The sequence below is a fragment of the Ceratotherium simum genome, chromosome 3 (genome assembly GCF_057802395.1).
Source record: "Ceratotherium simum simum isolate JZ-2026a chromosome 3, ASM5780239v1, whole genome shotgun sequence".
NCBI lineage: Eukaryota > Metazoa > Chordata > Mammalia > Perissodactyla > Rhinocerotidae > Ceratotherium > Ceratotherium simum.
Window position 1 is genome coordinate 95,119,924 of NC_141902.1, and position 22,452 is coordinate 95,142,375.

General features: G+C 39.0%; 2 protein-coding genes across 5 annotated transcripts in view; one reads left to right on the forward strand and one right to left on the reverse strand.

The window, feature by feature from the left end:
* TM6SF1 (transmembrane 6 superfamily member 1) overlaps positions 1–6,110 on the forward strand; it is a 29,146-nt gene extending 23,036 nt beyond the window's left edge. For all 3 annotated transcript variants that reach the window (XM_087429023.1, XM_004431991.3, XM_087429024.1), the window contains one exon: positions 5,901–6,110. In XM_087429023.1, coding sequence (XP_087285149.1) covers positions 5,901–6,092 — 192 coding nt within the window. In that variant the 3' untranslated portion in view covers positions 6,093–6,110. The remainder of the gene's footprint in view (positions 1–5,900) is intronic.
* A 922-nt stretch (positions 6,111–7,032) lies between these two features.
* The window catches only part of HDGFL3 (HDGF like 3), a 78,128-nt gene continuing 62,708 nt past the window's right edge, over positions 7,033–22,452 (reverse strand). For both annotated transcript variants that reach the window (XM_004431993.3, XM_087429025.1), the window contains exons 5-6: positions 18,938–19,084; positions 7,033–8,705 (exon numbers count right to left, since the gene is read on the reverse strand). In XM_004431993.3, coding sequence (XP_004432050.1) covers positions 8,700–8,705; positions 18,938–19,084 — 153 coding nt within the window. In that variant the 3' untranslated portion in view covers positions 7,033–8,699. The remainder of the gene's footprint in view (positions 8,706–18,937; positions 19,085–22,452) is intronic.

The window sequence follows — 22,452 nt, forward strand, 5'->3', positions numbered from 1 at the left end:
GAGGGCCTTCCACTCACCCCACTCTTACCGGTCTGTCTTTAAAGAATTCAACTGCTCAGAGTTTGACAGCTGCTCATTACCTGTGTGCTTTGCCTGCACAGTTGGGCTTCCTCTGCATGCCATGTGCCATGGTCTGCCCTGCACCCAACCCCGATGCAGGAACACTGAGTGTCATCAGCTAGGAGGCTGGCAAGAGTGAGGCCAGGTGTTGGACCTGGCCAAGTCTCAGGAGACAACTGGAGAACTAGGCAGGAAACCCTAGGCACAGGCCTGGTCATGTAGACAGGGTCAGAGAGGAGGCTTGGGAAGGTTTGCTTGGGGGCAAACGGGTGCTCGAACCTGTAGCAGTAAGACTGACCCCAGTGTACCTGCTGGGGAAGCTAAGCTTGCAGACGGGCACCTGTGACTCCAGCCAGGCGGCTCTGGGAAGGGCAGTGTGGCCAGCAGAGCAACTGGCAGCAGCAGTGGCAGCTCCAGCCAGACCCCAGGCCTTGCAGGAATCCTTGGGCTTCTCCATCACTGCCCAATTTGACAAGGTAGCCTGAGGCTAATGACTAGATCCTGTACATGTCAGAAGGCTGTTTCTCCCAATCCAGCAGAAGAATGGTGTAATCCGAGTATTATGTCACTGGCATTCCCATTGCTCTTGGCTGGGCTTTAATATCTACCTATTGGGAGTGTTTAGCCTAAGGAAGTTACAAATCATATTGCAGCAGAACTGCATATGATAAGAAGGTTGAATTTGTCACGTGATTTGTTTTCTACTTAGTGAACACTTGCTTATTGGTGAAGCTTGTCGCAGGAGGGTGTCTGGCCCAATCACAGAAAGCGCCCTCCAGAAGCCTGACCGGCACCCCCAGCTTGCCCAAACTGTCAGTCCTAATTTAGGAGCTCGATGCATTCAGGATCCCACTAACTTTATCAACACCTGCATTTACTGAAAAACCTAGTGAACCCCCAAGTCTATGTGATTTAATAGGAAAAAAAATCTTAAAAAAACTTCTAGATCAGTACAAGTCAATGGAAAACATGTTAAGTAGTTTTCGGGTCCTGATTTCAGACCATGTAAGAGTCTGTCAAATCTGCTGCCTTCAGAAATCAAAAGATCAATCATAAAGTAAAAATAAAATCAGGGCACATTTTACACCAAAGGGTTCCACTGGGGACTTAGTCATAAGTCCAAGTGGACTTTTCATATAAAGTCCTTATCATAGGATTAAAGTTGCAAGTCTAGTGTGAAAAGTATTACAGGCTGCTTAGATCCACTTATTACCATTTTCTATCAATTGAAGAATTCTTCTCTCATTGAAAATTAAAGAAAAAACCCAGAGCCAGTATAGTCTACATGGCTAAGACTCTCATTGAAAATTAAAGAAAAACCCCAGAGCCAGTATAGTCTACATGGCTAAGACTCTCATTGAAAATTAAAGAAAAAACCCAGAGCCAGTATAGTCTACATGGCTAAGACTCTCATTGAAAATTAAAGAAAAAACCCAGAGCCAGTATAGTCTACATGGCTAAGAGCATGAGCTCTGGAGGCAGACTGGCTCACAGCTCAGCTTGTGCTGATCATCTCAGTGACCTGGTTACTCCCCTCTGAGTCTCGGTTTCCTCCTATGTCAAGTAAAGAGAATAACAGTACCTTTCTCACAGAGCTGCTGTGAGGACTAAATGAGGTAATATATGTAAAGGGCTTAGGACAGTGCCTGGCATATAATAAGCTGTCAACCTCTTTGTTGCTCTTATTATTATTGTTGTTGTTGTTGTTGGGAGAAGATTCCCAATAAGAGTCTGGAGGAAAAAATGCCTTATGTTGCTCAGAAGATTCATTAATTAATCTGTAGCTATGTGTATTGTATATAATTACCTAAAAATCAGAGAAACTGGGAGAAAGCTTTGGGATAGATTCACAGTGGGTTTGGTAGGGCACCTGCCACGCCATCCAGTAACACCCCCGGCCACGGAGCAGCAGTTCCACCTCAGCCAGGCCATACCCCTTCCTACTCACTGCCTCACCCTCCTGCTCCCTGGCTATGCAGGTGCCATGTGCCTTCTCACGAAGGGTCTGGAGGCTCGTCTGTGGAAATTTGGTTGTGAAGAGTTGACTCTACTGAGGCGAACTTAATAAGTTTTTTCCTTTATCAAAATCTTTAAGAAATATTTGAAAGTCAAGGTTTAGGAAGAAAATAGATAATTGGGATACTAATGAAAATCTCATCTTAATCATCTGCTTCTTGTGTGATTCATCACTAAACATATTTAGTATTAAAACTAGACTTTGGGTTTAATATCTTTACATGCTTATTATCCTTTGGTGGAGACAGACAGTCTTGAAATTGTCGAAGGTCAGCAAGAGGATCTAAAACAAAGAGCCCAGGTTTTTAACAAAGTAGAGTGCCAGATCACGAACAGGTATTGCAATTGGGTTTTGTATCTGTGTCTGTGGAAGAGCGCCACGTGCTTGGCACTGTCCGAAGCACTTCACAAAGATCAACTCACTGAACCCACATAACAATCGTGTGAGGTAGGCTCCGTTATTATCATGCTTTTACAGATGAGGAAGCCAAAGAGGTTACAGACTGAAGCAAGGTCATACTGCTGGTTTGGGGTGGAGCAGGGATTTGAAGCTGTCCATCTGGTTCCAGAGTCAGTGTTTTTAACCTCTTAGACTATGCTGCTCAGAAAACCCTAAGAAATGATAACATGGCTCTGGATTAGCTGCTTACACTGTAGGGGTGAAATAGCCTGGCTATTGTCCCAATGACAGTTTTTGCCTATAATATTTATGTGAACACATAAAACTCTGAGTTCTCCTTTCTGGAGCCAGGATTGTGATTTTTAGTCATCCTTTCCAGGTTGTCTCTCTAAATATAAGAAAACAGAGCTATTACAATTTAACCTTTCTTTACCTTTATTGCCTCATTGTCCATCCTAATCATCCATTCAAAAAAAAATCAAAATATATCTCTTAATTAAATTTCTTTAAGGTGAAAAATGATTTCGACTGAAGCAGAAGAAAAATTATTAGGGGTTCAACCTCACTCACATCACTGAATTTTGGAGAAATTTCTAGGATCCATTACTTGTACCTATAATCTTGGGCCACATGTCACTTCAGCAGCACGGAGTTCATTGAGCCACTTGACCCCAGCATAGTGCTCAGGCTGAGCTCTCCCCGTGATAAGAAGGCCTGTGTGCTAATGGGAACAGCACTCAGGAGGCATGATGCAGCCCCCTAGCTATGTGCTCAGGAAGGAAGCCCTCCTCAGGTGAGACTGAGGTCTTTCTGAAACTTTAGACCCCTGGAACAGACACCACCATATGCTTTCGGAGGAAGCTACAGCTGCGTGCTCACTCAGCGGGAGGTGTGGCCACCATAAGTACCTCCATTAGAACCATAAACCCATTAGAACTGTAATACCGACACCACAAAAAACTGGCCTCAGGCTGCTTCTCTCACCTACACCTCTTTTGATTAGACATATAAAACTTTGCCCCTTGTTGAATAATTCTGAAGAAAAAGGCCTACTAAAACAGGTATATAAATAGAGAAATGCTTTGTAGAAACTTCTTCTATTTTGACAGTCACAAGACCATTATTGTTGAACATTTATTAAGTTCTAACAATGTGATAGGTGCCACACAAAACATTAGACATAGTACCTGCCCAGTGGGCTTACAATCTAATCTAAGGACATGATCATTTTTTAATGTTGCCATGAGTTTGCTGTTTTTGAAAATGAGGTATTAACTGCACTGGTTAGTGCAGGAAAAAGAGTCTACGGACTCAGTGATTTTTTATGCAGGTTTCCCTATGCAAGTAGGCATGATTACTCATATCACCTATTCTCTCCAAGTATGGTTGGCATTTCCCCAAATTTGATGATTTTTGTGATGTGTACAAGTGTCTATAAAGATAGGGACACCAAACTTACATTTCTGAAAATCTGGGTTCATATCTGGCCTTTAGTCCAGAAGAAAAAGTTTAGTTATATTATTCAGAAAAACAGTTATTCAAAATAGGCCCTAGGGAAAAACAGTGACGGGGACCAAGCTCCTGTTCAGTGTTCCTACAATGTCCAAAAGAGCAGCTCCTCAGGGCTGCCTCTCAAATGCCCTTTACTCTCAAGGTCTTTTGTCTTCATAGCCCAGAGATGAAATGCTTAGAGTGGGCTGGGTTCTGTTGGGGCATATGCCCAGGGGAGGAGTGTTTGAGGGCAGAGCCCTCTCAGTACCTCGAGGATCACTATGCAGAGGTGCATCCAGATGATTCACCTCTTGGTCCTTGGCAACATACCACAGTAATTTAACTTCTATCTCCAGAGAGTAGCAAAACTGTACCAGAGGCACACAGAATGGATCAGTAATTTATAAAAATGTAGCCTGTGAAAATATCCGTCACTGATACAAATGCAGACACATGCTGCTTATGAAAGCTTGTCCTTTTCCTGTCATGGTAAAGTCAAATGCCAAGTAACACTTTTTTTTTTTTGTGAGGAAGATGGGCCCTGAGCTAACATCTGCCAATCCTCCTCTTTTTTTGTTGAGGAAGACTGGCCCTGGGCTAACATCTGTGCTCATCTTCCTCCACTTTATATGGGACGCCGCCACAGCATGGCTTGCCAAGTGGTGCGTCGGTGCGCGCGCCCGGGATCCCAACCGGCGAACCCTGGGCCGCCACAGCAGAGCACGCGCACTTAACTGCTTGCACCACGGGGCGGGCCCCCGCCCCCCCCAGTAACACTTTTATCTGTTAATCACTTAGCAGAATATTCTGATTTCATATGGAAGGAAATGCAAGATACGTATTTTAAGCAAATTATTTATAGTTTTTCATTCTTGTTACTTTTGTGCCTTCTTCAGATTGTAATATCTTTTGTCTCTTCACTTTGATCCTGATGAATTAATAATTCGCCACTTACTACATTTAGACTCTCGATCCTTTATTCATGTATATCCTGAATTTCAGTAAGCTATGAAAATGCAGACTCCAGCGCTGCATTTTGTAACGATAGAAGGATCCTGAGGGAATCTTCTCACAGAAGCCTTTTCTAATCGTTTTCCCCTGTGCTTATGAAAAGTATCAAAAAAGATCAACTGGTACATTCTAAATGTATGTTCTGAACAAGTACATGTTTATAAGTACAAATGGGAAGCACTTGCTTTTCCGTCTTGTAAACTCAGATTATGCTGACAAGCTGTACTTCTAAATAAATTGTAATTTGACTTGAAAAGGTTGCCTGCTCTACATTTGACATTTTATAAAGAGCAACCATAATCCTACCCCCACCCAAGTTGCTAACAACCATATCTTACAAAACAACCTTTAGTATTTTTTAAGTTGCATAAAAAACAAATACATGAATAAATAAACCAACAAAAAAATACATAATGAAGGGCTCCGAGCTCCTGCTCCAAGGAGTAGGTGAAAGACTGATAAATGAAGTTGAGGTCCTCAGTGCTTCTCTTTAAATAGTAAGCTAAAAATATGTTAGCTTTCTAAATTCTGTACTTTCTTCATTTTCACTGGAACACATTTTGTGAGCCACAACTGAGTTCCTATATAGGATTTCCAGAATGCAAATCAGAAACAAACTTGAGATTTTGTTCAGATTTTCTGTTAAACTGAGCCACTAATGTTTGGTATGGGGAACTGGGTGGGTTAAAGAATAGCTGGCGTGATAAAGCCACATTAAAGAAGGTATACTTTATTGGAACAGTTGTGTGTCTTAAGACTGGCCGTAAATTCAGTGAAAAACTGAAGACTATGGATTGTTTGAAAGCACTGGTTTTGAGGGCACAGGAACATGATCTGAATGAATCATTTAGAACTCATCGTTCATCCAACTGAACACAAAATTCACGCTTACCCCCCCCCCCCTTTTTTTTAAATGCAACAGGCTCAGTTTTCTCACATCGGTGCTTCTCTTCATGCTAGAACTGCTTATGTCTACAGAGTCCCCGAAGAAGCGAAAATCCTTTTTTTAGCATTAAACATAGCATATGGAGTTCTTCCTCAGCTCTTGGCCTATCGCTGTATCTACAAACCAGAGTTCTTCATAAAAACAAAGGCAGATGAAAAAGTTGAATAAAAACATTATTTCATGTTCTTTTCTCTCTAGATTACTGACTTTTGTTATCCTCGTACTGATATTTTGTCCCATTTCACTCCCTTCCCATACACGAACACTTAAGAATACATAAATTCTTGCTCTGCACTGTATGTGTGAGCTCTCACATGGTTTTGTGTGGGTAAATTTTCTTTTTTTGAAGGAAAATTGAAGTTGTTGAGAAACAATTTGTTTAAAGAAATATATTCAAAATTATTTGTAAATAAACTTGACCATCTATCTCAATATTGTTTGCACATATTACATATAAGTGTGAAAAATCACAGTTTAGCTCCTACAATAATGAGCATGAAAACGAAAACTATTCAAAAGTGAATATGGTCTGTGCATATTAAAAAATTCAAAATAGCAAATACAGACTGGAGAAATATTTTTTGCATATAAGATATATATGCTTCGTTATCAACCTCAATATAAAAGGCAAATCATTAGAATATTTTTAAATGTTGTTTGAAAAATGTTTTCGCAAGGAAAGTATATTCTTTACTGCTGTTTTAAAAATTGCTTTTATTAAAAAATTTTTTTGTGTCTAAATAGATGAGGAGGGATCGATAACTTGATCATTATCCTTAATGAATACTTGTTTTATTGGTGACTGGAAATATTTCTATTGTATTTCTGTGTACATTTTTAATAAAATTATTTTTGGCCTTTTATGAAGATAAATCTTATTAAATTTAAAACATTTTATATATTTTTTCCCAGAAAAAGTTTTATAGTCTTTAGGCTTTTTATTTTAAAAATCTGTCAATTATATGTTTCAATTCAAAATGTCATCTACATTCTCCTTATGTTTTAGTGTGAGCAACGAAGAGGCCTTTGATGAATTAATTAAATTTCATTAATTTTAAATTAAATCAACATACTCAAAATTAAAAAGTACCTTTCAAGGAAAAAGAACTGGATTGGCATCTTTACTATCCTTTAATGAACTTTTCATATTTGGAATTATGAGTGAGTACAACAGAAAAAAATCGATATTTGCTAAATGAGAGAAACAAACCAAAAATACAGCCACCTCCTCAGTGCCCTAGGGTAGTAAGTGGATCAGTGCTTTCACACGCTCAGCTGCCATCATCACCACCATCACCATTGACGGCCCTAGGCTTTTGGAGTGTCTCACATTTTCTCTTGATATTATTTATTAGCTGTTCACTAAAATAAGAAAACTGAAAGAAAATGAGGTCCAAATCAATGCATGGATAATGTTAATCGTGTGAATTTAGGGTCCACTGAGCAGGTGAATATTATCTTAGATGTGCAAGCGACCATGTAGCCATTCCTCTCCCTCCCTCCAAAAAACCTAAAACCCAGAGAATGTTTAAAAAAAAAAAAAGAAAACCCTCACCTGCACTTGATTCTATTGTCAACTTGCTGTTAACAATTTTTGCTTTAATATATGAATTACATTAATACCTCACATTACACATATGAAGCCAAATTACACTAACTTAGTTGTTTACAACCTCAAATCTTACTCCCAGTACACATTCCAATAAATTTATTCTGTAAAAACAATACATTTTTTTGTTTTTGATTTTTTTTACAGTAAACTTTTCAACTACAAACCTTGAATACGCAAAAGATGTTCCAAAGACAAGCATAACAGGATTGATAAAACCCAAACTGACTAAATGTGTTCTCACAATATAAGCTGGCATAAAAATAAATAAAATTCTCTATTATCACAATAGCAACAATAATGTACACATAATAATGGTTTGTGGATGAATATTAACTATTCTAATTCTAGTTCCAAAAGAAAACAACAGTTCATTTTAAAAGTCTATATTTAAAAGTCAATGCTTTGTCTGGTTTCCCATAGGGCTACTGCTGGTTCCAGCTTTAAAATGTAAAGTATCCACCTTGAGTGATTAGCTCAAATTGTATTGGGAAAAAATAAATCATTGCCTTTATTTTGGAGTAACACAAAAGACTCACTAACTTCACATATAGAAACTGAGTTTGTGTACATAACATGAGTTTTGAGAAGTATAAGCTATCAACTAGCTATTTCTAATACAGAATAGATATTTTACAATATGATTAAATTTTACAAATGGCCTCAAAACTGAAGGACAATTTTAATTTCATCTTCAATATGCCAACATTATGTATCAAGGAATTGGTTCTTGGGTTCTGTCACAGAGAGAAAATTCCTTAAGCATTATGTTGAGTGGTCATCTTAAAAAAATGCTAATTTATATTTAACTGAGTGTTTGGTGATGATAGAGTAAAGGCAGCAGAATGATGAAAATAACTGCCTTGATAAAAGGATCCTAGACATGTATAAATTTGTGCAAAAATCTTGATAATCCTTAGTGGTTAAGGGCAACTTCATGCAACCAAATAACATAAAATTAAATCAATAACCTTAAAAAAGGCTAAAATGTCTTTTTTTCCCCCAAAACACAACAGAGAGGAATGTGAATAATGTACATACAAACTGGGATTCTGTCAATGACAACAAGGATTATGTGTTGGTTCATATCAAATCCAAGAATATGGGACAACCAAACGTATAACCTTCACGTGGTTTCTCTTAATATGCAGCATTCATTATGGCAGTTAGGTCTGTAAAAAAAGGAAAGAAAACAAGCCCTTAGGTGATTTAGGATATTAACAATAAAAGCTATCCACACCTATACAGTATAATAACTGGATTTTCTGAGATTTTAATCTACATTGCAGCATTAACAATACTTAGCAAGAACAGCCTCTGAGGCTTTGCTTTATACCTATCAATGCAAAAAGCTAAAGGAACCAGTACAGCATTTTTCCATTAAACAAAAAGAAAAAAAACAGTAAACTTTGTCTACTGTCTGGCAGGGCACAGAGTGCAATACTGTGCACTCTGTACAACTCCAGGACACCGTGTATTGCTGGGATATATAAAGTCAATGGAGAAAGTGAGATTATCTTTGTAAGGACTGTGGTGTTACAAAAAAAGATAAGCTGCCTAACATTTAAAAAGCATTTGGAGTGTTATTATTATTCTGTATAATATTTACAACTTAATTACTTGTGACAAATGGCTTAAAGAAATATAAGAGTTAAAATCAAGATGTATAAAAAGAAAGGAAGCCTAGATTTCTCTTAAAATTTAGATGGCATCCATGTGACAAAGATAAAATATTTCCATTTTCTAAAAGAAATATGTTTCAATTTGGGTCCCAATTTAAATTGTGTCAGGTTACATTTCCCCATAGGAATGCTATTTTTGTTTTCTTTATCATTAACCCAAATATATTTAACCCCCTAGTAATACTCTCATGGGATGAATGAAAGAGGGTATTCAGGCCCCAAATATTTTTTCTAAAAACAGCTTGTTTCAGCTTTTGACTTCACTAAGTGAATGAGCTTGTTTGTAAGCACACGTGCTCACTCATGGGTATGATGTTCTCACTTATATAGCCAAAATCTATACTGTACTGTATATAATGCCATATATAAATAATTCCAGGACCTTCAAATAGGAGAAGTTACTAAACCTACCATCCTCTCAAGATGGCAAAAATACATTTCTTAGCCTTCTCTGCTCCTACCAAAATGAGAAAGCCAATCTTGGGAAAAAAAAAAAAAAAAAAAAAATCGCATTTAAAATCTCTGAGTTTGCAAAATGCAGTGCCTCACTAGTGACTCCTAGTTATTTATTAACAAATAAAAATACTGATATAAGATCATATGCACAGTCTTTGGAGGATTTTCCTCCCTCGTGAAGGAGGAAGACGTCCATTAAAACAATGAAAACTGTTAATCAACTAAAGAAACTTCTTTAATAATGTCTTTTTATTAGCAATGTCTTTTTATTAATATTAATGTGAAAGGCAATAAATTCTGTTTACATAGAATGGTAAACATAGAAAATTTTGGTAGAAAATTCATATTAAGAACTACTCAATCCACACTGAATAATATTTTTGGAAGAAGTGGTCCCAGAGCAGCCTCAGAATATTATTGATGCCCCAAACAAAGTGAAGGTGGTACTGGAATGTGACTACAACTTTAAGGATATGGTTTTCTTTGGTCTTTAAACAAGATGCTGTCAAATGGGTGCTTATAAAAGCAAATTATCAATCTAAATCTTTTTTTTTTCTTTTACTTTTCATACCATAATCACTCTATAGTCATGAGTAGCTTAACAACGGGGATACTGCTGAGAAATGCACCGTTAGGAAATTTCGTCATTGTACAAACATCACAGAGTATACTCTCACAAACCTAGATGGTATAGCCCACCACACACCTATGCTATATGGTACTAATGTTATGGGACCATTGTTATATATGCAGTCCCTCGTTGACTGAAACGTTACATGGCTCATGACTGTATTTGCATCTGTGCATCAAAAAATATCTTGATAGTTTATAATGGTGTATATTTGGGACATAGTGTTCTGAGCGTTTGTCGACCGGAAGTCTCCTCCAAGTGAGCCACCAGAAGTGGCTCCTTTGCCCTGGCTGCCATGCTTGGTGCCATGCCACTCCCAGAATGGATAATGGCTGGTTAATCCAATCAGATTCTCTCTTGAGGCATCTGCATGTGAGGCACATGGAGCGCTGTAGGGTGGTAGCAAAGCTGAAGGATACCCAGAACACAGTAAGCAGAAGTTACGAGGCAGTGGAAGTCATAGGATCTTTTCATGGAGCACCATTTTTACTTGAAAAAATGATGAAGATAAACTATGGTTATTCAGACGTGAGTATCTGGCACTTTGTCAAAAATAAATGAAATAAGCCTATTACTTGAAGGAAAACAACTGGCAGTATTTACTGTCAATGATAAAATTTGAGATTTTAAGTGAAAATAGGAATTCTGGAAAACTTAAATCCTCCATGATTGACAGCTTCTCAATACTTAAAAGATTTTTCTGACAAAATAGGTAGTGATATTAAAAAATATGATTAAAAATATTTTACAATGAAATACTTGGAAGACCTGAATAACTCAGGGAACCAATATTTTCCAAATGGGTAAAAGCTATTCAAAGTGCCAGACAGTCCAATAGATTTTTTTTTTTGTGAGGAAGATCAGCCCTGAGCTAACAGCTAACATCCGATGCCAATCCTCCTTTTTTTTTTTTTTTTTTTTTTTTTGCTGAGGAAGATTGGCCCTGGGCTAACATCCATACCCATCTTTCTCTACTTTATATGGGATGCCACCACAACATGGCTTGACAAGTGGTGCGTCAGCGTGCGCCTGGGCTCCAAAGCTGCGAAGCCCAGGCCGCTGAAGTGGAGCACGCGCACTTAAACTGCTGCACCACCCAGGCCGGCCCCAGTCCAGTAGATTTTAACCTAACAAAATACAAAAAGTTGATTCTACATTGTAATTAACATTTAAGAAACTGCCACTTATAGAATTGGTGTAATACCAAGGAATAATATCCACAATGATCTGAAAAGACTATTAAAATCCTCATCTCTCCATTTTCCAACTACATATCTATGTGAGGCCAGATTTTCTTCATATACTTCAACCAAAATAACATATCACAACAGACTGAATACAGAAGCAGATATGAGAATCCTCAAGTCTTCTATTAAACCAGACATTAATATTATATTTAAAAAATATAAAACGTCATTTTTTTCAAAAAAAATTTCTTTGGGAAAATGTAGTTATTTTTCATAAAAATGTGCTATTTATGTTAAGTAATGGGTTTATTATTATTTTAAAATGAATTAATAACTATCTTAAAATTTGTTTTTATTTCTAATTAAGTAAAGATCAATAGCTATAACAAAAGCTCTTTGGAGTCCTCAATAACTTGTAAGAGTATTAAAGGGGTCCTGAGACCAAAAAGCTTGACGAACCATTGGTTTAGAATAAATGAGAGTAAATGGTGAGAAATGAGGCTGGAAAGATAAATTAGGGTCAGAGTGTGAAGGCCATTATATGCTGAAATAAGGAGTTGGGAACTGATCTTGAGGGCAACTGGGAGACATAAAGAGGCAGCACTATACTGTAGAAAGAACAGTAGGTCCAGGGTCAGAAGAATAAAGGCATGGACACTGGTTAGTGGTTATAGTGAACACTGTGGCTGTCCTCCCAACATTTAATCTACCTTCTGCCCCTCTCAGCAATTATGGGATAGCCTTGTCATTTGGGAACTTGACTCTAGCTCCAGGGGTAGAACCTGACTGGTCTAAGCCAGTTCTAATCCGCTGTTATCAGTGGTTGGTTCAGGGATGGGCAGCTTTCTGACATGGTCTCCAATGATCCTGCCTCCTAGTATTCAGAACCTCGCCTAAGCCCCACTCCTTGAGTGTGGGCTGGAGCTTGTAACTTGCTTCTAATTAACAGAATGAGGCGAAAGTGATGGGATGTCACTTCTGATATTAGATTACAAAAGACTGACTTCTGTCTTGCTAGCACTCTCTCTTGCTGATGAAGCCAGCTGTTACATTGGAGCTGCCTTATGGAGAGACTCATGTGGCAAGGAACCAAGGGAGGCCTCTGGCCAACAGTTAGTGAGGAACTGAGGCCCTCAGTCCAACAACTGTGAGGTATTGAATCTTGCCAACAACTACTTGAGTGAGCTTGGAAGAGGACCCACCCCCAAGTGAGCCTCAAAATGATTTGCGCCCCTGCTAACACCTTAATTGCAGCTTTGGAGAGACCCAGAGACAGAGAACTCAACAAATTATGCCTGTGTGGATTCCTCATCCATAGAAAATGCTAGATAATAAATGCTGTTTTAAGCCACTAAGTTTTGGGGTAATTTGTAACATAGCAATAGATAATACAGCAGGCCCAAGCCAATCAGTCCCTGGTGGCCTGGCCACAAAGAGTAGTAACCTCTACTTTATAGCCACATGAATCAAGGGGAGCTCCAAGTGTTCTGGAGCCTGCCCCTTTCTGCCTCATGCTTCCATTGGCAGGAGTAAGGATGTAGTCAGAGAGCCTCTGGAAGTAAAGGGGGCCCCAGAACTCTGTGGGTTCCTGTAAGAACCTCTTCTCTCCTTCCTACCAATACTCATAACCTCAACACCACCATCTGTCTTGAGATCATCAAGCTTTTTATCCTTATGCCCTTTATCTTTGCTTACTTCAGTTACCACAAGACGGGCTGCAGAGCATCTGTCACTTCCTGGACTCTCATCCTCAGTCAGCTGTGTACATGTTTGTTTATGACCTCTTCTCTTAAACCCTCCACTCCCTAGCCCAATTCCTCAATCTCTTCCACTGGGCCCCTAGGAAATTATAACAAATCTCCTACATTCCCAACTTGCATTTCCAAGATATTCTACTCACCAACTTGTTCTCACTGAAACCTGGCTTCCCCTGAGGATAGTGCTGTTGCTTCTCCTGCAACCCTTTCAAATGGAAGCTCTTTCCTCTGCCACAGCTCTTGTACTACTGGCCCTGGATGTGGGGAAAATGTCCTTCTTGATCTTTACTACTATTTCTAGGCTATTCTTCCTCTCCCCTGTGCTCCCTTCCCCAGAAAAAAAGAATCCTCCTAGCTTTTACAATACTGTAAACCATTACCCCTCCTCCCTGAAGTCATCTCCAGACTCCCTGGGTCACTCTCCCTGACTCCTTGAAGATTTTAGCTCTGGCCCACTGTCATTCAATATCATAATTGCTGAGATGTAGATTGTCTTTCCAACACTCTAGCCTCTTAGTTCCTTGACTTGCTCTCCTCCAAAGATCTTGTCCTCTACCCTATCTCAGTCACTCATTCCCATGGTTATTTCTTAGACAAATGATTCTCAACCACTGGGAGTATTTGCAAATACTGTTTTAAGTCACTATTTTGGTTGGCAAAATTATAGGAGCACTTTAGGTTGTCATAAGAACTTGAGGATTCTATGGCATTTAATGGGAAGGGACCAAAAGTACTAAATGCCCTGTGATGTGGACAGTACTCACACTGTGAAGATTTGTCCCACTCAAAATACCAGTAGCACCTGCACTGTCATCAGCAACTACTGCAACCCTTCCATAACCCGGTTTAAAGACTGCACTCTTCTATCACCACTTATCTTTCCAGCTCACTCTTTTTATCTAGTACTCCAACTCCAGTAATTCTTTGATACTCACAACCTGTTGATCCTACCCCTTCCTCATGTCCTTATTTCCCTCCAAACATATTTTGGATTCCATGGTCCATTGTTATAATTGCTCCCTTCCTTACACACACCCCCAACTCCCTTGCCTTTTTTTTTTTTTTTTTGGTGAGGAAGATTGGCCCTGAGCTAACATCTGCCAATCCTCCTCTTTTTGCTGAGGAAGACTGGCCCTGGGCTAACATCGGTACCCATCTTCCTCCACTTTATATGGGATGCCGCCACAGCATGGCTTGCCAAGCAGTGCGTCGGTGCGTGCCCGGGATCCGAACCGGGGAACCCCCGGCCGCCGCAGCGGAGCACGCGCACTTAACTGCTTGCGCCACCGGGACGGCCCCCCAACTCCCTTGCTTTTAACCTCCTTTACTCTCTGGGAAAACCCCAATTCTAGTTAAATTCATTCTCTGCCTCTCTGTGACTGCAGAATTGAATATGCCTGGAGAAAAACAGAGAACCATCCCAACTGTTCTCACTTTAAATTCATGACCACTAACCTCAAGTGGGCCCTTACTGCTGCCTGGCAATTCAACTTCATTTCCCAAGTCCATTCACTCTTCTATTCTTCTAAGTGACTATTTTATCCCTTTTCCTCTCTCTTGAAACTTCCAACACTTCTTCCTGTTCTCATTCTCAAATGTTGACCTTGCTTCCTAAGAAAACAGAAGCATCAGATGAGAACTTTTACAAGCTCTCACCCCAAGTACCCACTTACCTGTATCTATGCTGAAACACTTTGCCTTCCCTCCCACTCCAATGGATTAACTAAGGTAACCCCTCCAGATGTGCTCTAGATCTTATGTCTCCTTGCCTTCTGAAGGGCACTGCTTTGGCAATTCTTTCTTACATTATCATTGTGTGATCATTCCTCATTTGGATCATTCTTACCAGCATATGTGCTATAAATTTTCCCATCAAGAAAAAAAGCCCCTCTTGACCTTCTATCCTGGACCATGACTATTAAGTACTTGAAAAAAAGTTTAAGATTCAGCTACTAGCCCTACAGGATATCAGGACCCATATTAAAGCTATTATAATTAAGAAAGTATGGTACTAACCTACAGAACAGAATCGAGAACCCATATGACAGATGACACTGCAGATCAGAGAAGAAAGGAGGAGCTATTTAATAAATGGTGCTGGTTCAAATTGTTATGCTATGGGGAAAAAGGCAACGGGATCCTACCTCATACCATACACCAAAATTAATTCCAGATGGATTAAACACTAAAATGTTAAAAACAAAACTTTACAATTTCAAAAGGAAATATACGAGAATATCTTTCTGATCTTGAGATAGGAAAAGATTTCTTAAACAAGACAGAAAAATGCTAACAATAAAAAGAAAAGTTTGATACATTTGACTATAATAAAATTAAGAAAGTCTTTTCACCAAAAGGTATCATAAAGAAATTGAATAGATAAGCCACAAACTTGGAGAAGATATCTGCAATGCATGTGACCACACATCTTAGAATCCAGACTATGTAAAGGATAAAGGAGTCCTACAAATCAATAAAGAAGAAAAAACCAATAGGAAAAAAGCCACAAACTTGGAGAAGATATCTGCAATGCATGTGACCACCCGTCTTAGAATCCAGACTATGTAAAGGAGTCCTACAAATCAATAAGGAAGAAAAAACCAATAGGAAAATGGGCATAAAACCAAAATGAAGCACTGCACAACATGGGTGGTAAATAAACATATGAAAAGAAGTTCAACCTCATTATTAATCTAAGTATTGCAAATTAAGACTATAATGTACACTCACAATAGGCAAAAATTTTTAAGTGTGACAATGCCAAGTTAGTCACAGAAAGCTTGTACACTGATCTTGGGAGTGTAAATTGGTCCAACTACTTAGGAAAATAATTTGGCATTATCTTGTAAAGTTAAAAACCATACTCATGACTCAGCATGCCTAGTTCTAGTTTACATACCTAAAGAAACTTGTGCATATGTGCACTAGGAGACAAATATGAGACTGTTCACAGCAACACAGTTCATAATTGCAAAAAGCTGGAAACAACCAAAATGTCCACCAATAGGAGGCTGGGTAAATAAATTGTGGTATACTCATAAAACTGAGTATTACACAGCAGTGAAAAAAACCTACTCTACACGTAACCACATGAAGGAATCTTGGAAGTGAAGTGAGTAAATGGCACCATTTTTAAAAAAGCTCAAAACCCAGCAAAATTAAACACTATATTATTTAACTGTATACTTATATGTTACGTATGGGCTAGAATTTTGAAAATGAAAGGAAATAATAAAGACAACACTAGTGGCCATCTCTGGGTAGGAAGAAGATGGGACGGGGAAGAACGTGTAAATAGATAAAAGCTATTGTTATGTTTTGGTTTTTGGGTTGAGTGGTAGGGTCACTGGATTAATTAGAATACTCTGTTTTGCTGTGGCAGCGACCCACATACAAAGTAGAGGAAGACTGGCACAGATGTTAGCTCAGGGCTAATCTTCCTCAAGCAAAAAAAAAAAAAAAATAAAGGGGAAGACTGGCAACAGATGCTAGCTCAGGGTGAATCTTCCTCAGCAAAAAAAAAAGAAAGAAAAAAGAATACTATATTTATTACTTTATATTATATATATATTCTCTTGTATATAACAAATATATTATTAAAAACAGGTTAAAAATAAAAGGATCTCAGGCTCTTGCTTCACCTTCAGGGTCTTACTAGCTGTGTGACCCTGGGCCAGTCTTTTCAGTCTCAGTTTCCCTAGCTACGAAATGGAGATAATACCTGACCTACCTCCTGGGATTTGTGTGGGGATGAAAAGAGATGATGCGTGCATAGCATTTAGCAGAGTGTGTGACAGAGTAAAAATGTGAGCCACTACTACTCTGACTCTGCTGCTGTTGCTACTTCTGGTAGCAACTATTTTCTGAGGTGCTTTCAAGATATTCAAGTAGAAATGGTTTCATTAACAGTTAGGAAAATGAATCTACAATGCAGAGATACAGGGTGAGAAGTCATCAGTAATAAATAACAGTTAAAACCATGTGTGTGGATAAGATGGACACAGGGTAAGCTTTCAGAATAGAAGTGCACCAAGACAGATTGAAGAAAGGAGCTCTAGAAAGAGACTGAGAAGGAACTGAGAGAAACAGAAGAGACTGGTGACCTGGAGGCAAAGTTAGCAGAAGAAAGTGGCTAATGGTATTAAATGCTGCAGAGTTAAAATAAAGATTAAAGGAGACACTGGATTTGGCAATGAGAGGATCACTAGGGACCTTTATAAGAGCAATTTCAATGAAATGGTCAAGGATGACACAAGAGTGCAGTGGGTTAAGGCATGAGTAGAAGGTGAAGAAATGGACACTGGGAGAAAAGAGAATTCTTTTAGTTTAGAGATGAAGAGAAAGTTGGAAAGAATAGAATATATGGGGGAAAGGAGGTATCTTTAAGGTTAAGGGATACCTGATACTGTTTACAGGCATTGGGGAAGGAGCCAGTGGAAAAGAAGATTAAGGTATAGGAGAGAAAGGGGACAACTGACTGGGTGTGGCCTTGGAGGAAGTAGGAGGAGATGATCTTCTGGACCCCAGCAATAGAAAGGTGGAGATTAATGCTTCTCAAACTTTAACGTGCATATGAATGACCTGGGGGTTTAGTTAAAATATAGATTCTGTTTCAGTAAGTCTGGGGTTGGGCCTAAAAATCTACATTTCTAACAAGCTCCCAGGTGATGCTGATGCTACTTGTCCACAGACTACACTCTGGGTATTAAGGGTGTAGACTATCTCTTCTTCTGTCACAGGAAGTGAAGTGCAGCTAGAAATGAGTTTGGCAGCAACGGGGAGAGAAGTCGCGGGAGTTTTTGCTATATGCATATTGAAGCTACCTGGGATGAAGGTACCAGGTGGGATAAAAAGAAATCAAATGAGTCAGGTACTCAAGCCTTCCGTGACTGTTGGCAGGACTGTATCCCTGGGAGGGCTGCAGGCAAAGGTAATGACAGAGGACTAATTTACTGGAAAGAGGTCAAGAGAAGGAAGACAGGCAAAGGAGAGTAAAGCTGAGCTGGGTGAGAGGAATAAGGAAACAATTAGTATCGTAATAACTTGTGAGTAATTATGGATAACTGGATGAAGGAGGAGAGAGCTGAGAGGTAAATAGTACCGATAAGAACAGATAAGAACTCAGCTGAAACCAGAATTTTACAGAAGAGTAATAATAATATATTTTACAGGTTATTATTTTTTTGTGTGTGTGAGGAAGATCAGCCCTGAGCTAACATCTGCCAATCCTCCTCTTTTTTTTTGCCGAGAAAGACTGGCCCTGGGCTAACATCCGTGCCCATCTTCCTCTACTTTATATGGGACGCCGCCACAGCATGGCTTGCCAAGCAGTGCGTCGGTGCGTGCCCGGGATCTGAACCGGTGAACCCCGGGGCCGCCGCAGTGGAGCGCGCGCACTCAACCACTTGTGCCACTGGGCAGGCCCCTGAAGTTTGTTTAAAAAAGAATAAACCTGTTCATAGAGTTCCAAACTGATAGGCAGGTGTAATTCTCACCTGGCTATCTTTTATTCTCAGACTCTAAGCATCTAATCACTTATTCAGGAGCTGAGAGTGGGTATACACATCAGGTTGAGAATATTTCTCCATTTACTAAAACAACATTTACTAATGCTAAGATATGGATCCTGATTCTGAAGCAAAATGTCTTCTAGTTAATAGACGATAAGAGAAATTACACACATATCCTTACCCCTTCACTGGTTTTCTGCAAGTCTGAAGTTGTGTTTCTTGTGTCATTGCCGGCATCTCCACCTTCAGAGCTGCTTTTGTTTTCCTCTTCTTTGCAGTCCTTGTCATCTTCATCTCCTGGAGATTTCCGCGACTGTTTAGAGGATTTCTAAATGTTTGGACAAGTTAAAAATTACAGTCAAAAGTAGAAATCCAAATGTACAAGTGTAAGTGAGAAATACAGAAGCAGCTGACCTACAACCAGTCTTTGTGGCTTGTTACAGGATATACTGATATAATATGCAGTGTGCCAAGTCTGAGCTGGGTGACCTTGGACAAGTCATTTCACCTCACTGGGCCTCAGTCTAACCAGCTGGAAAGGAAGTAGAGGTGGACCAGATGACCCTTTAGTTCTTTCCAGCAGTGTGTTGTTAAAAGCAAAAAATAAAGATTCTTGTACCCAAAACGCTGTCAATATGAATAAATATAGCTGGATGGACCTTGGGAAGGCTACAGAGCTAGTAGGCATCCTAAAGGTTATCTCGTCTTTCCCCAACATTTTACAGTAGAAATTGCGGTCCAGAGAAGTGAGGTGAACTATCCAAGATAATATATCTATACTCATGTTGGGACACCTGTTGAAGCTGTTTGGTTAATGGTATATATGGAATGATCTTGACAAAACTTTTATACCGCTATGTGATATAAACTAACTTGAATCTTTTACGCTATGGATCGTTATTTAAGAACCCAAGGCCATATGGTGAACTAGCCCTTTTTTCTTATCATCTTGCATTTTAAATCACGATAAACTCTATAGGAAGATGAAAATACAAGTATAGTTCACAGCCAGAGTTGCTTTGCAGAACAGCATTAAAATTATCAAAAGTTGTCCCCACTGTGCACCTTTAAGAAAGTAAAATGTAGCATTTCACTAGTATTTCCTTTTTGAGGAATTTTAAGAATCTTTAAGCACATGGCAAATAACAGCCAAGGCAAAACTGATTTAGCCAAGTCACTTCTGGTCTTCCAGAAATGAATTAGCAAACTGGAGCTTCTTCAGACAATCGATATTTTAAAACGCAACTTCCAAAGAGAAAATATCTTCTAGCTATGTGATAGAATATTGAATTACATTGCTTGTATTTTACTTAACTAAAATTACCAACCAAGCCCAAAATGTCAGTTTAAAATGAGGTCATTTTTACCTTTTACATGAAGGGAAAGAAGGGATTTAAATCCAAATGTGGAGTATCTAAAGTTAAGATCAAGTATGACAATATAAAAAGTGAAACACTTTTTATTCTCCTAGTAAATACAGTAATTATTGAAATGTAGTAACTGCTTTATACAGTAATTCTCAAATAATAGTCTTTGACTTGGAGTTCTTATAGATAATAATGCACAACTCCCTAAAATTTATGAAGCTTACAAAAGACACTTATGAGTAACCATACAAGTGAGTTTATAAATATTATAATTTGGTGTACATGGACTAGAATTAGGGCATTACTAGAGTTTTGTTAAAGAGTCACATTCAGTATTCTACTAAGAAATCTGGCTGCCTAGCTATATTTGGTAACCTAGCAAAAAGCTCTTACTGTGCATATTCAGATCATCGCCAATTCCTGTAATTTTGGGGAAGGACCCTTCATCTGTTTCACCAATGTGGTCTTGAATTGGCTGTGTCCAATTGCTGCCATCTTTGTTTTTTAACTCAGATTACTAGTGGTTTAGCATCATCATCAGTGTAGTTTGTTGATTAGCCCTACTTTATACAGTAAATAATTTTCATGCAAAATATTTTTGACCTATAATTTTTCAGTATCTGTTATGGCTCACATATGAATCATCCATACACTTACTGCTAAAAAGATATATACAAAATCTCTCTCAAATATGCTTGTACTATGGCTTTTCATTATGATTACTGAACTTTTTTTTCACAGCAAAATGGAATTAGGTGAGATAGAGGGGATGTAGGACCTTTCCCTCTACCTAACTGGGTAGGTTGACTGCAGTCAAAAAAGTTTGTGAACCATTGGTTTTTAGTGGCAAAGAAGATTATTCGACTTCAAGAGATAGATGTAAAAAAGATCACCACAATCAACAAAAAGGACACATCTGGGAAGAAAGAGAAAAAGGTTATGCCAGGTAAGTGCTTCTCTTAAGATGGTTCCCAGATCAGCAGCATCAGTCTCATCTGGAAACTGAATTTTCAGACCCCACCCTAGACCTACTGAAATAGAAATTTGGGGCGGGGGGTGGTGAGGCGCAGCAATATGTGTTTTAACAAGCCCTCCAGGTAATCCTGAGCATGTGAAAGTTTGAGAACCACTGTTTTTTTTTTTTTTTTTTGTGAGGAAGATCAGCCCTGAGCTAACATCCATGCCAATCCTCCTCTTTTTGCTGAGGAGGACCAGCCCTGAGCTAACATCTATTGCCAATCCTCCTCCTTTTTCTTTCTTTCCTTTTTCTCCCCAAAGCCTCAGTAGATAGTTGTATGTCATAGTTGCACATCCTTCTAGTTGCTGTATGTGGGACGCTGCCTCAGCATGGCCGGACAAGCAGTGCGTCGGTGCGTGCCTGGGATCCGAACCCCAGTTGCCAGTAGTGGAGCGCGTGCACTTAACCACTAAGCCACGGGGCTGGCCCTGAGAACCGCTGTTTTAACAGGTTACTCTGTTGATATTAAAAACAAAAAATCATAGTTCTTAAGTGATCATGAAAGTTGTGATCTTGAAAGAAAGCGAAGGACATGATCCTTTAAGCGAAGGACATGATCCTTTAATTTAAAATAGATAAGCCTTGGGGCCGGCCCAGTGGCGCAAGTGGTTAAGCGCGCACGCTCTGCTGTGGTGGCCTGGGGGTCACTGGTTCGGATCTCGGGAGTGCACTGATGCACTGCTTGTCAAGCCATGCTGTGGCGGCGTCCCATATAAAGTGGAGGAAGATGGGCATGCATGTTAGCCCAGGGCCAGTCTTCCTCAGCAAAAAGAGGAGGATTGGCAGATGTTAGCTCAGGGCCGATCTTCCTCACAGGAAAAAAAAAAAATAGATAAGCCTTAGTAAGTAAGTAAAGTTTGTTTTTACCCCTTCACTGCTTTAAATTGTAAATCCACCCCAGGTATAAGGCCTATTACTTCTGGTCTTCATACCAAGCAATGAAATAATGACATTTAAAAGCCACATATCCACACTACTAAATACCTTGGCTATCTTAGGTAGCTTAGATAATTTGCGGTGGTACAACACATTACACAGAAGCTCAGCAGGCAATTGTAAATTAAATAAAATCAATTAAATTGGGTGTTTGAGTGAAGTCCAAAATGCTAAAAGAAATTCAGCTTAAAAATGACTGCAATGGAAGATACAGTCTGATGGGGAAAATTCTAATTATTTTGTTGTTATTTGCAAACTTTATTCCCACCCAAGACAAATACTGTTTTTCACTAAGTGCACAGGAAGTAATATGTATTCATACAATTTTAACTAGGTGGATTCAGTTAGGTGGGTTTTTTAGACTGTAAAATAAAA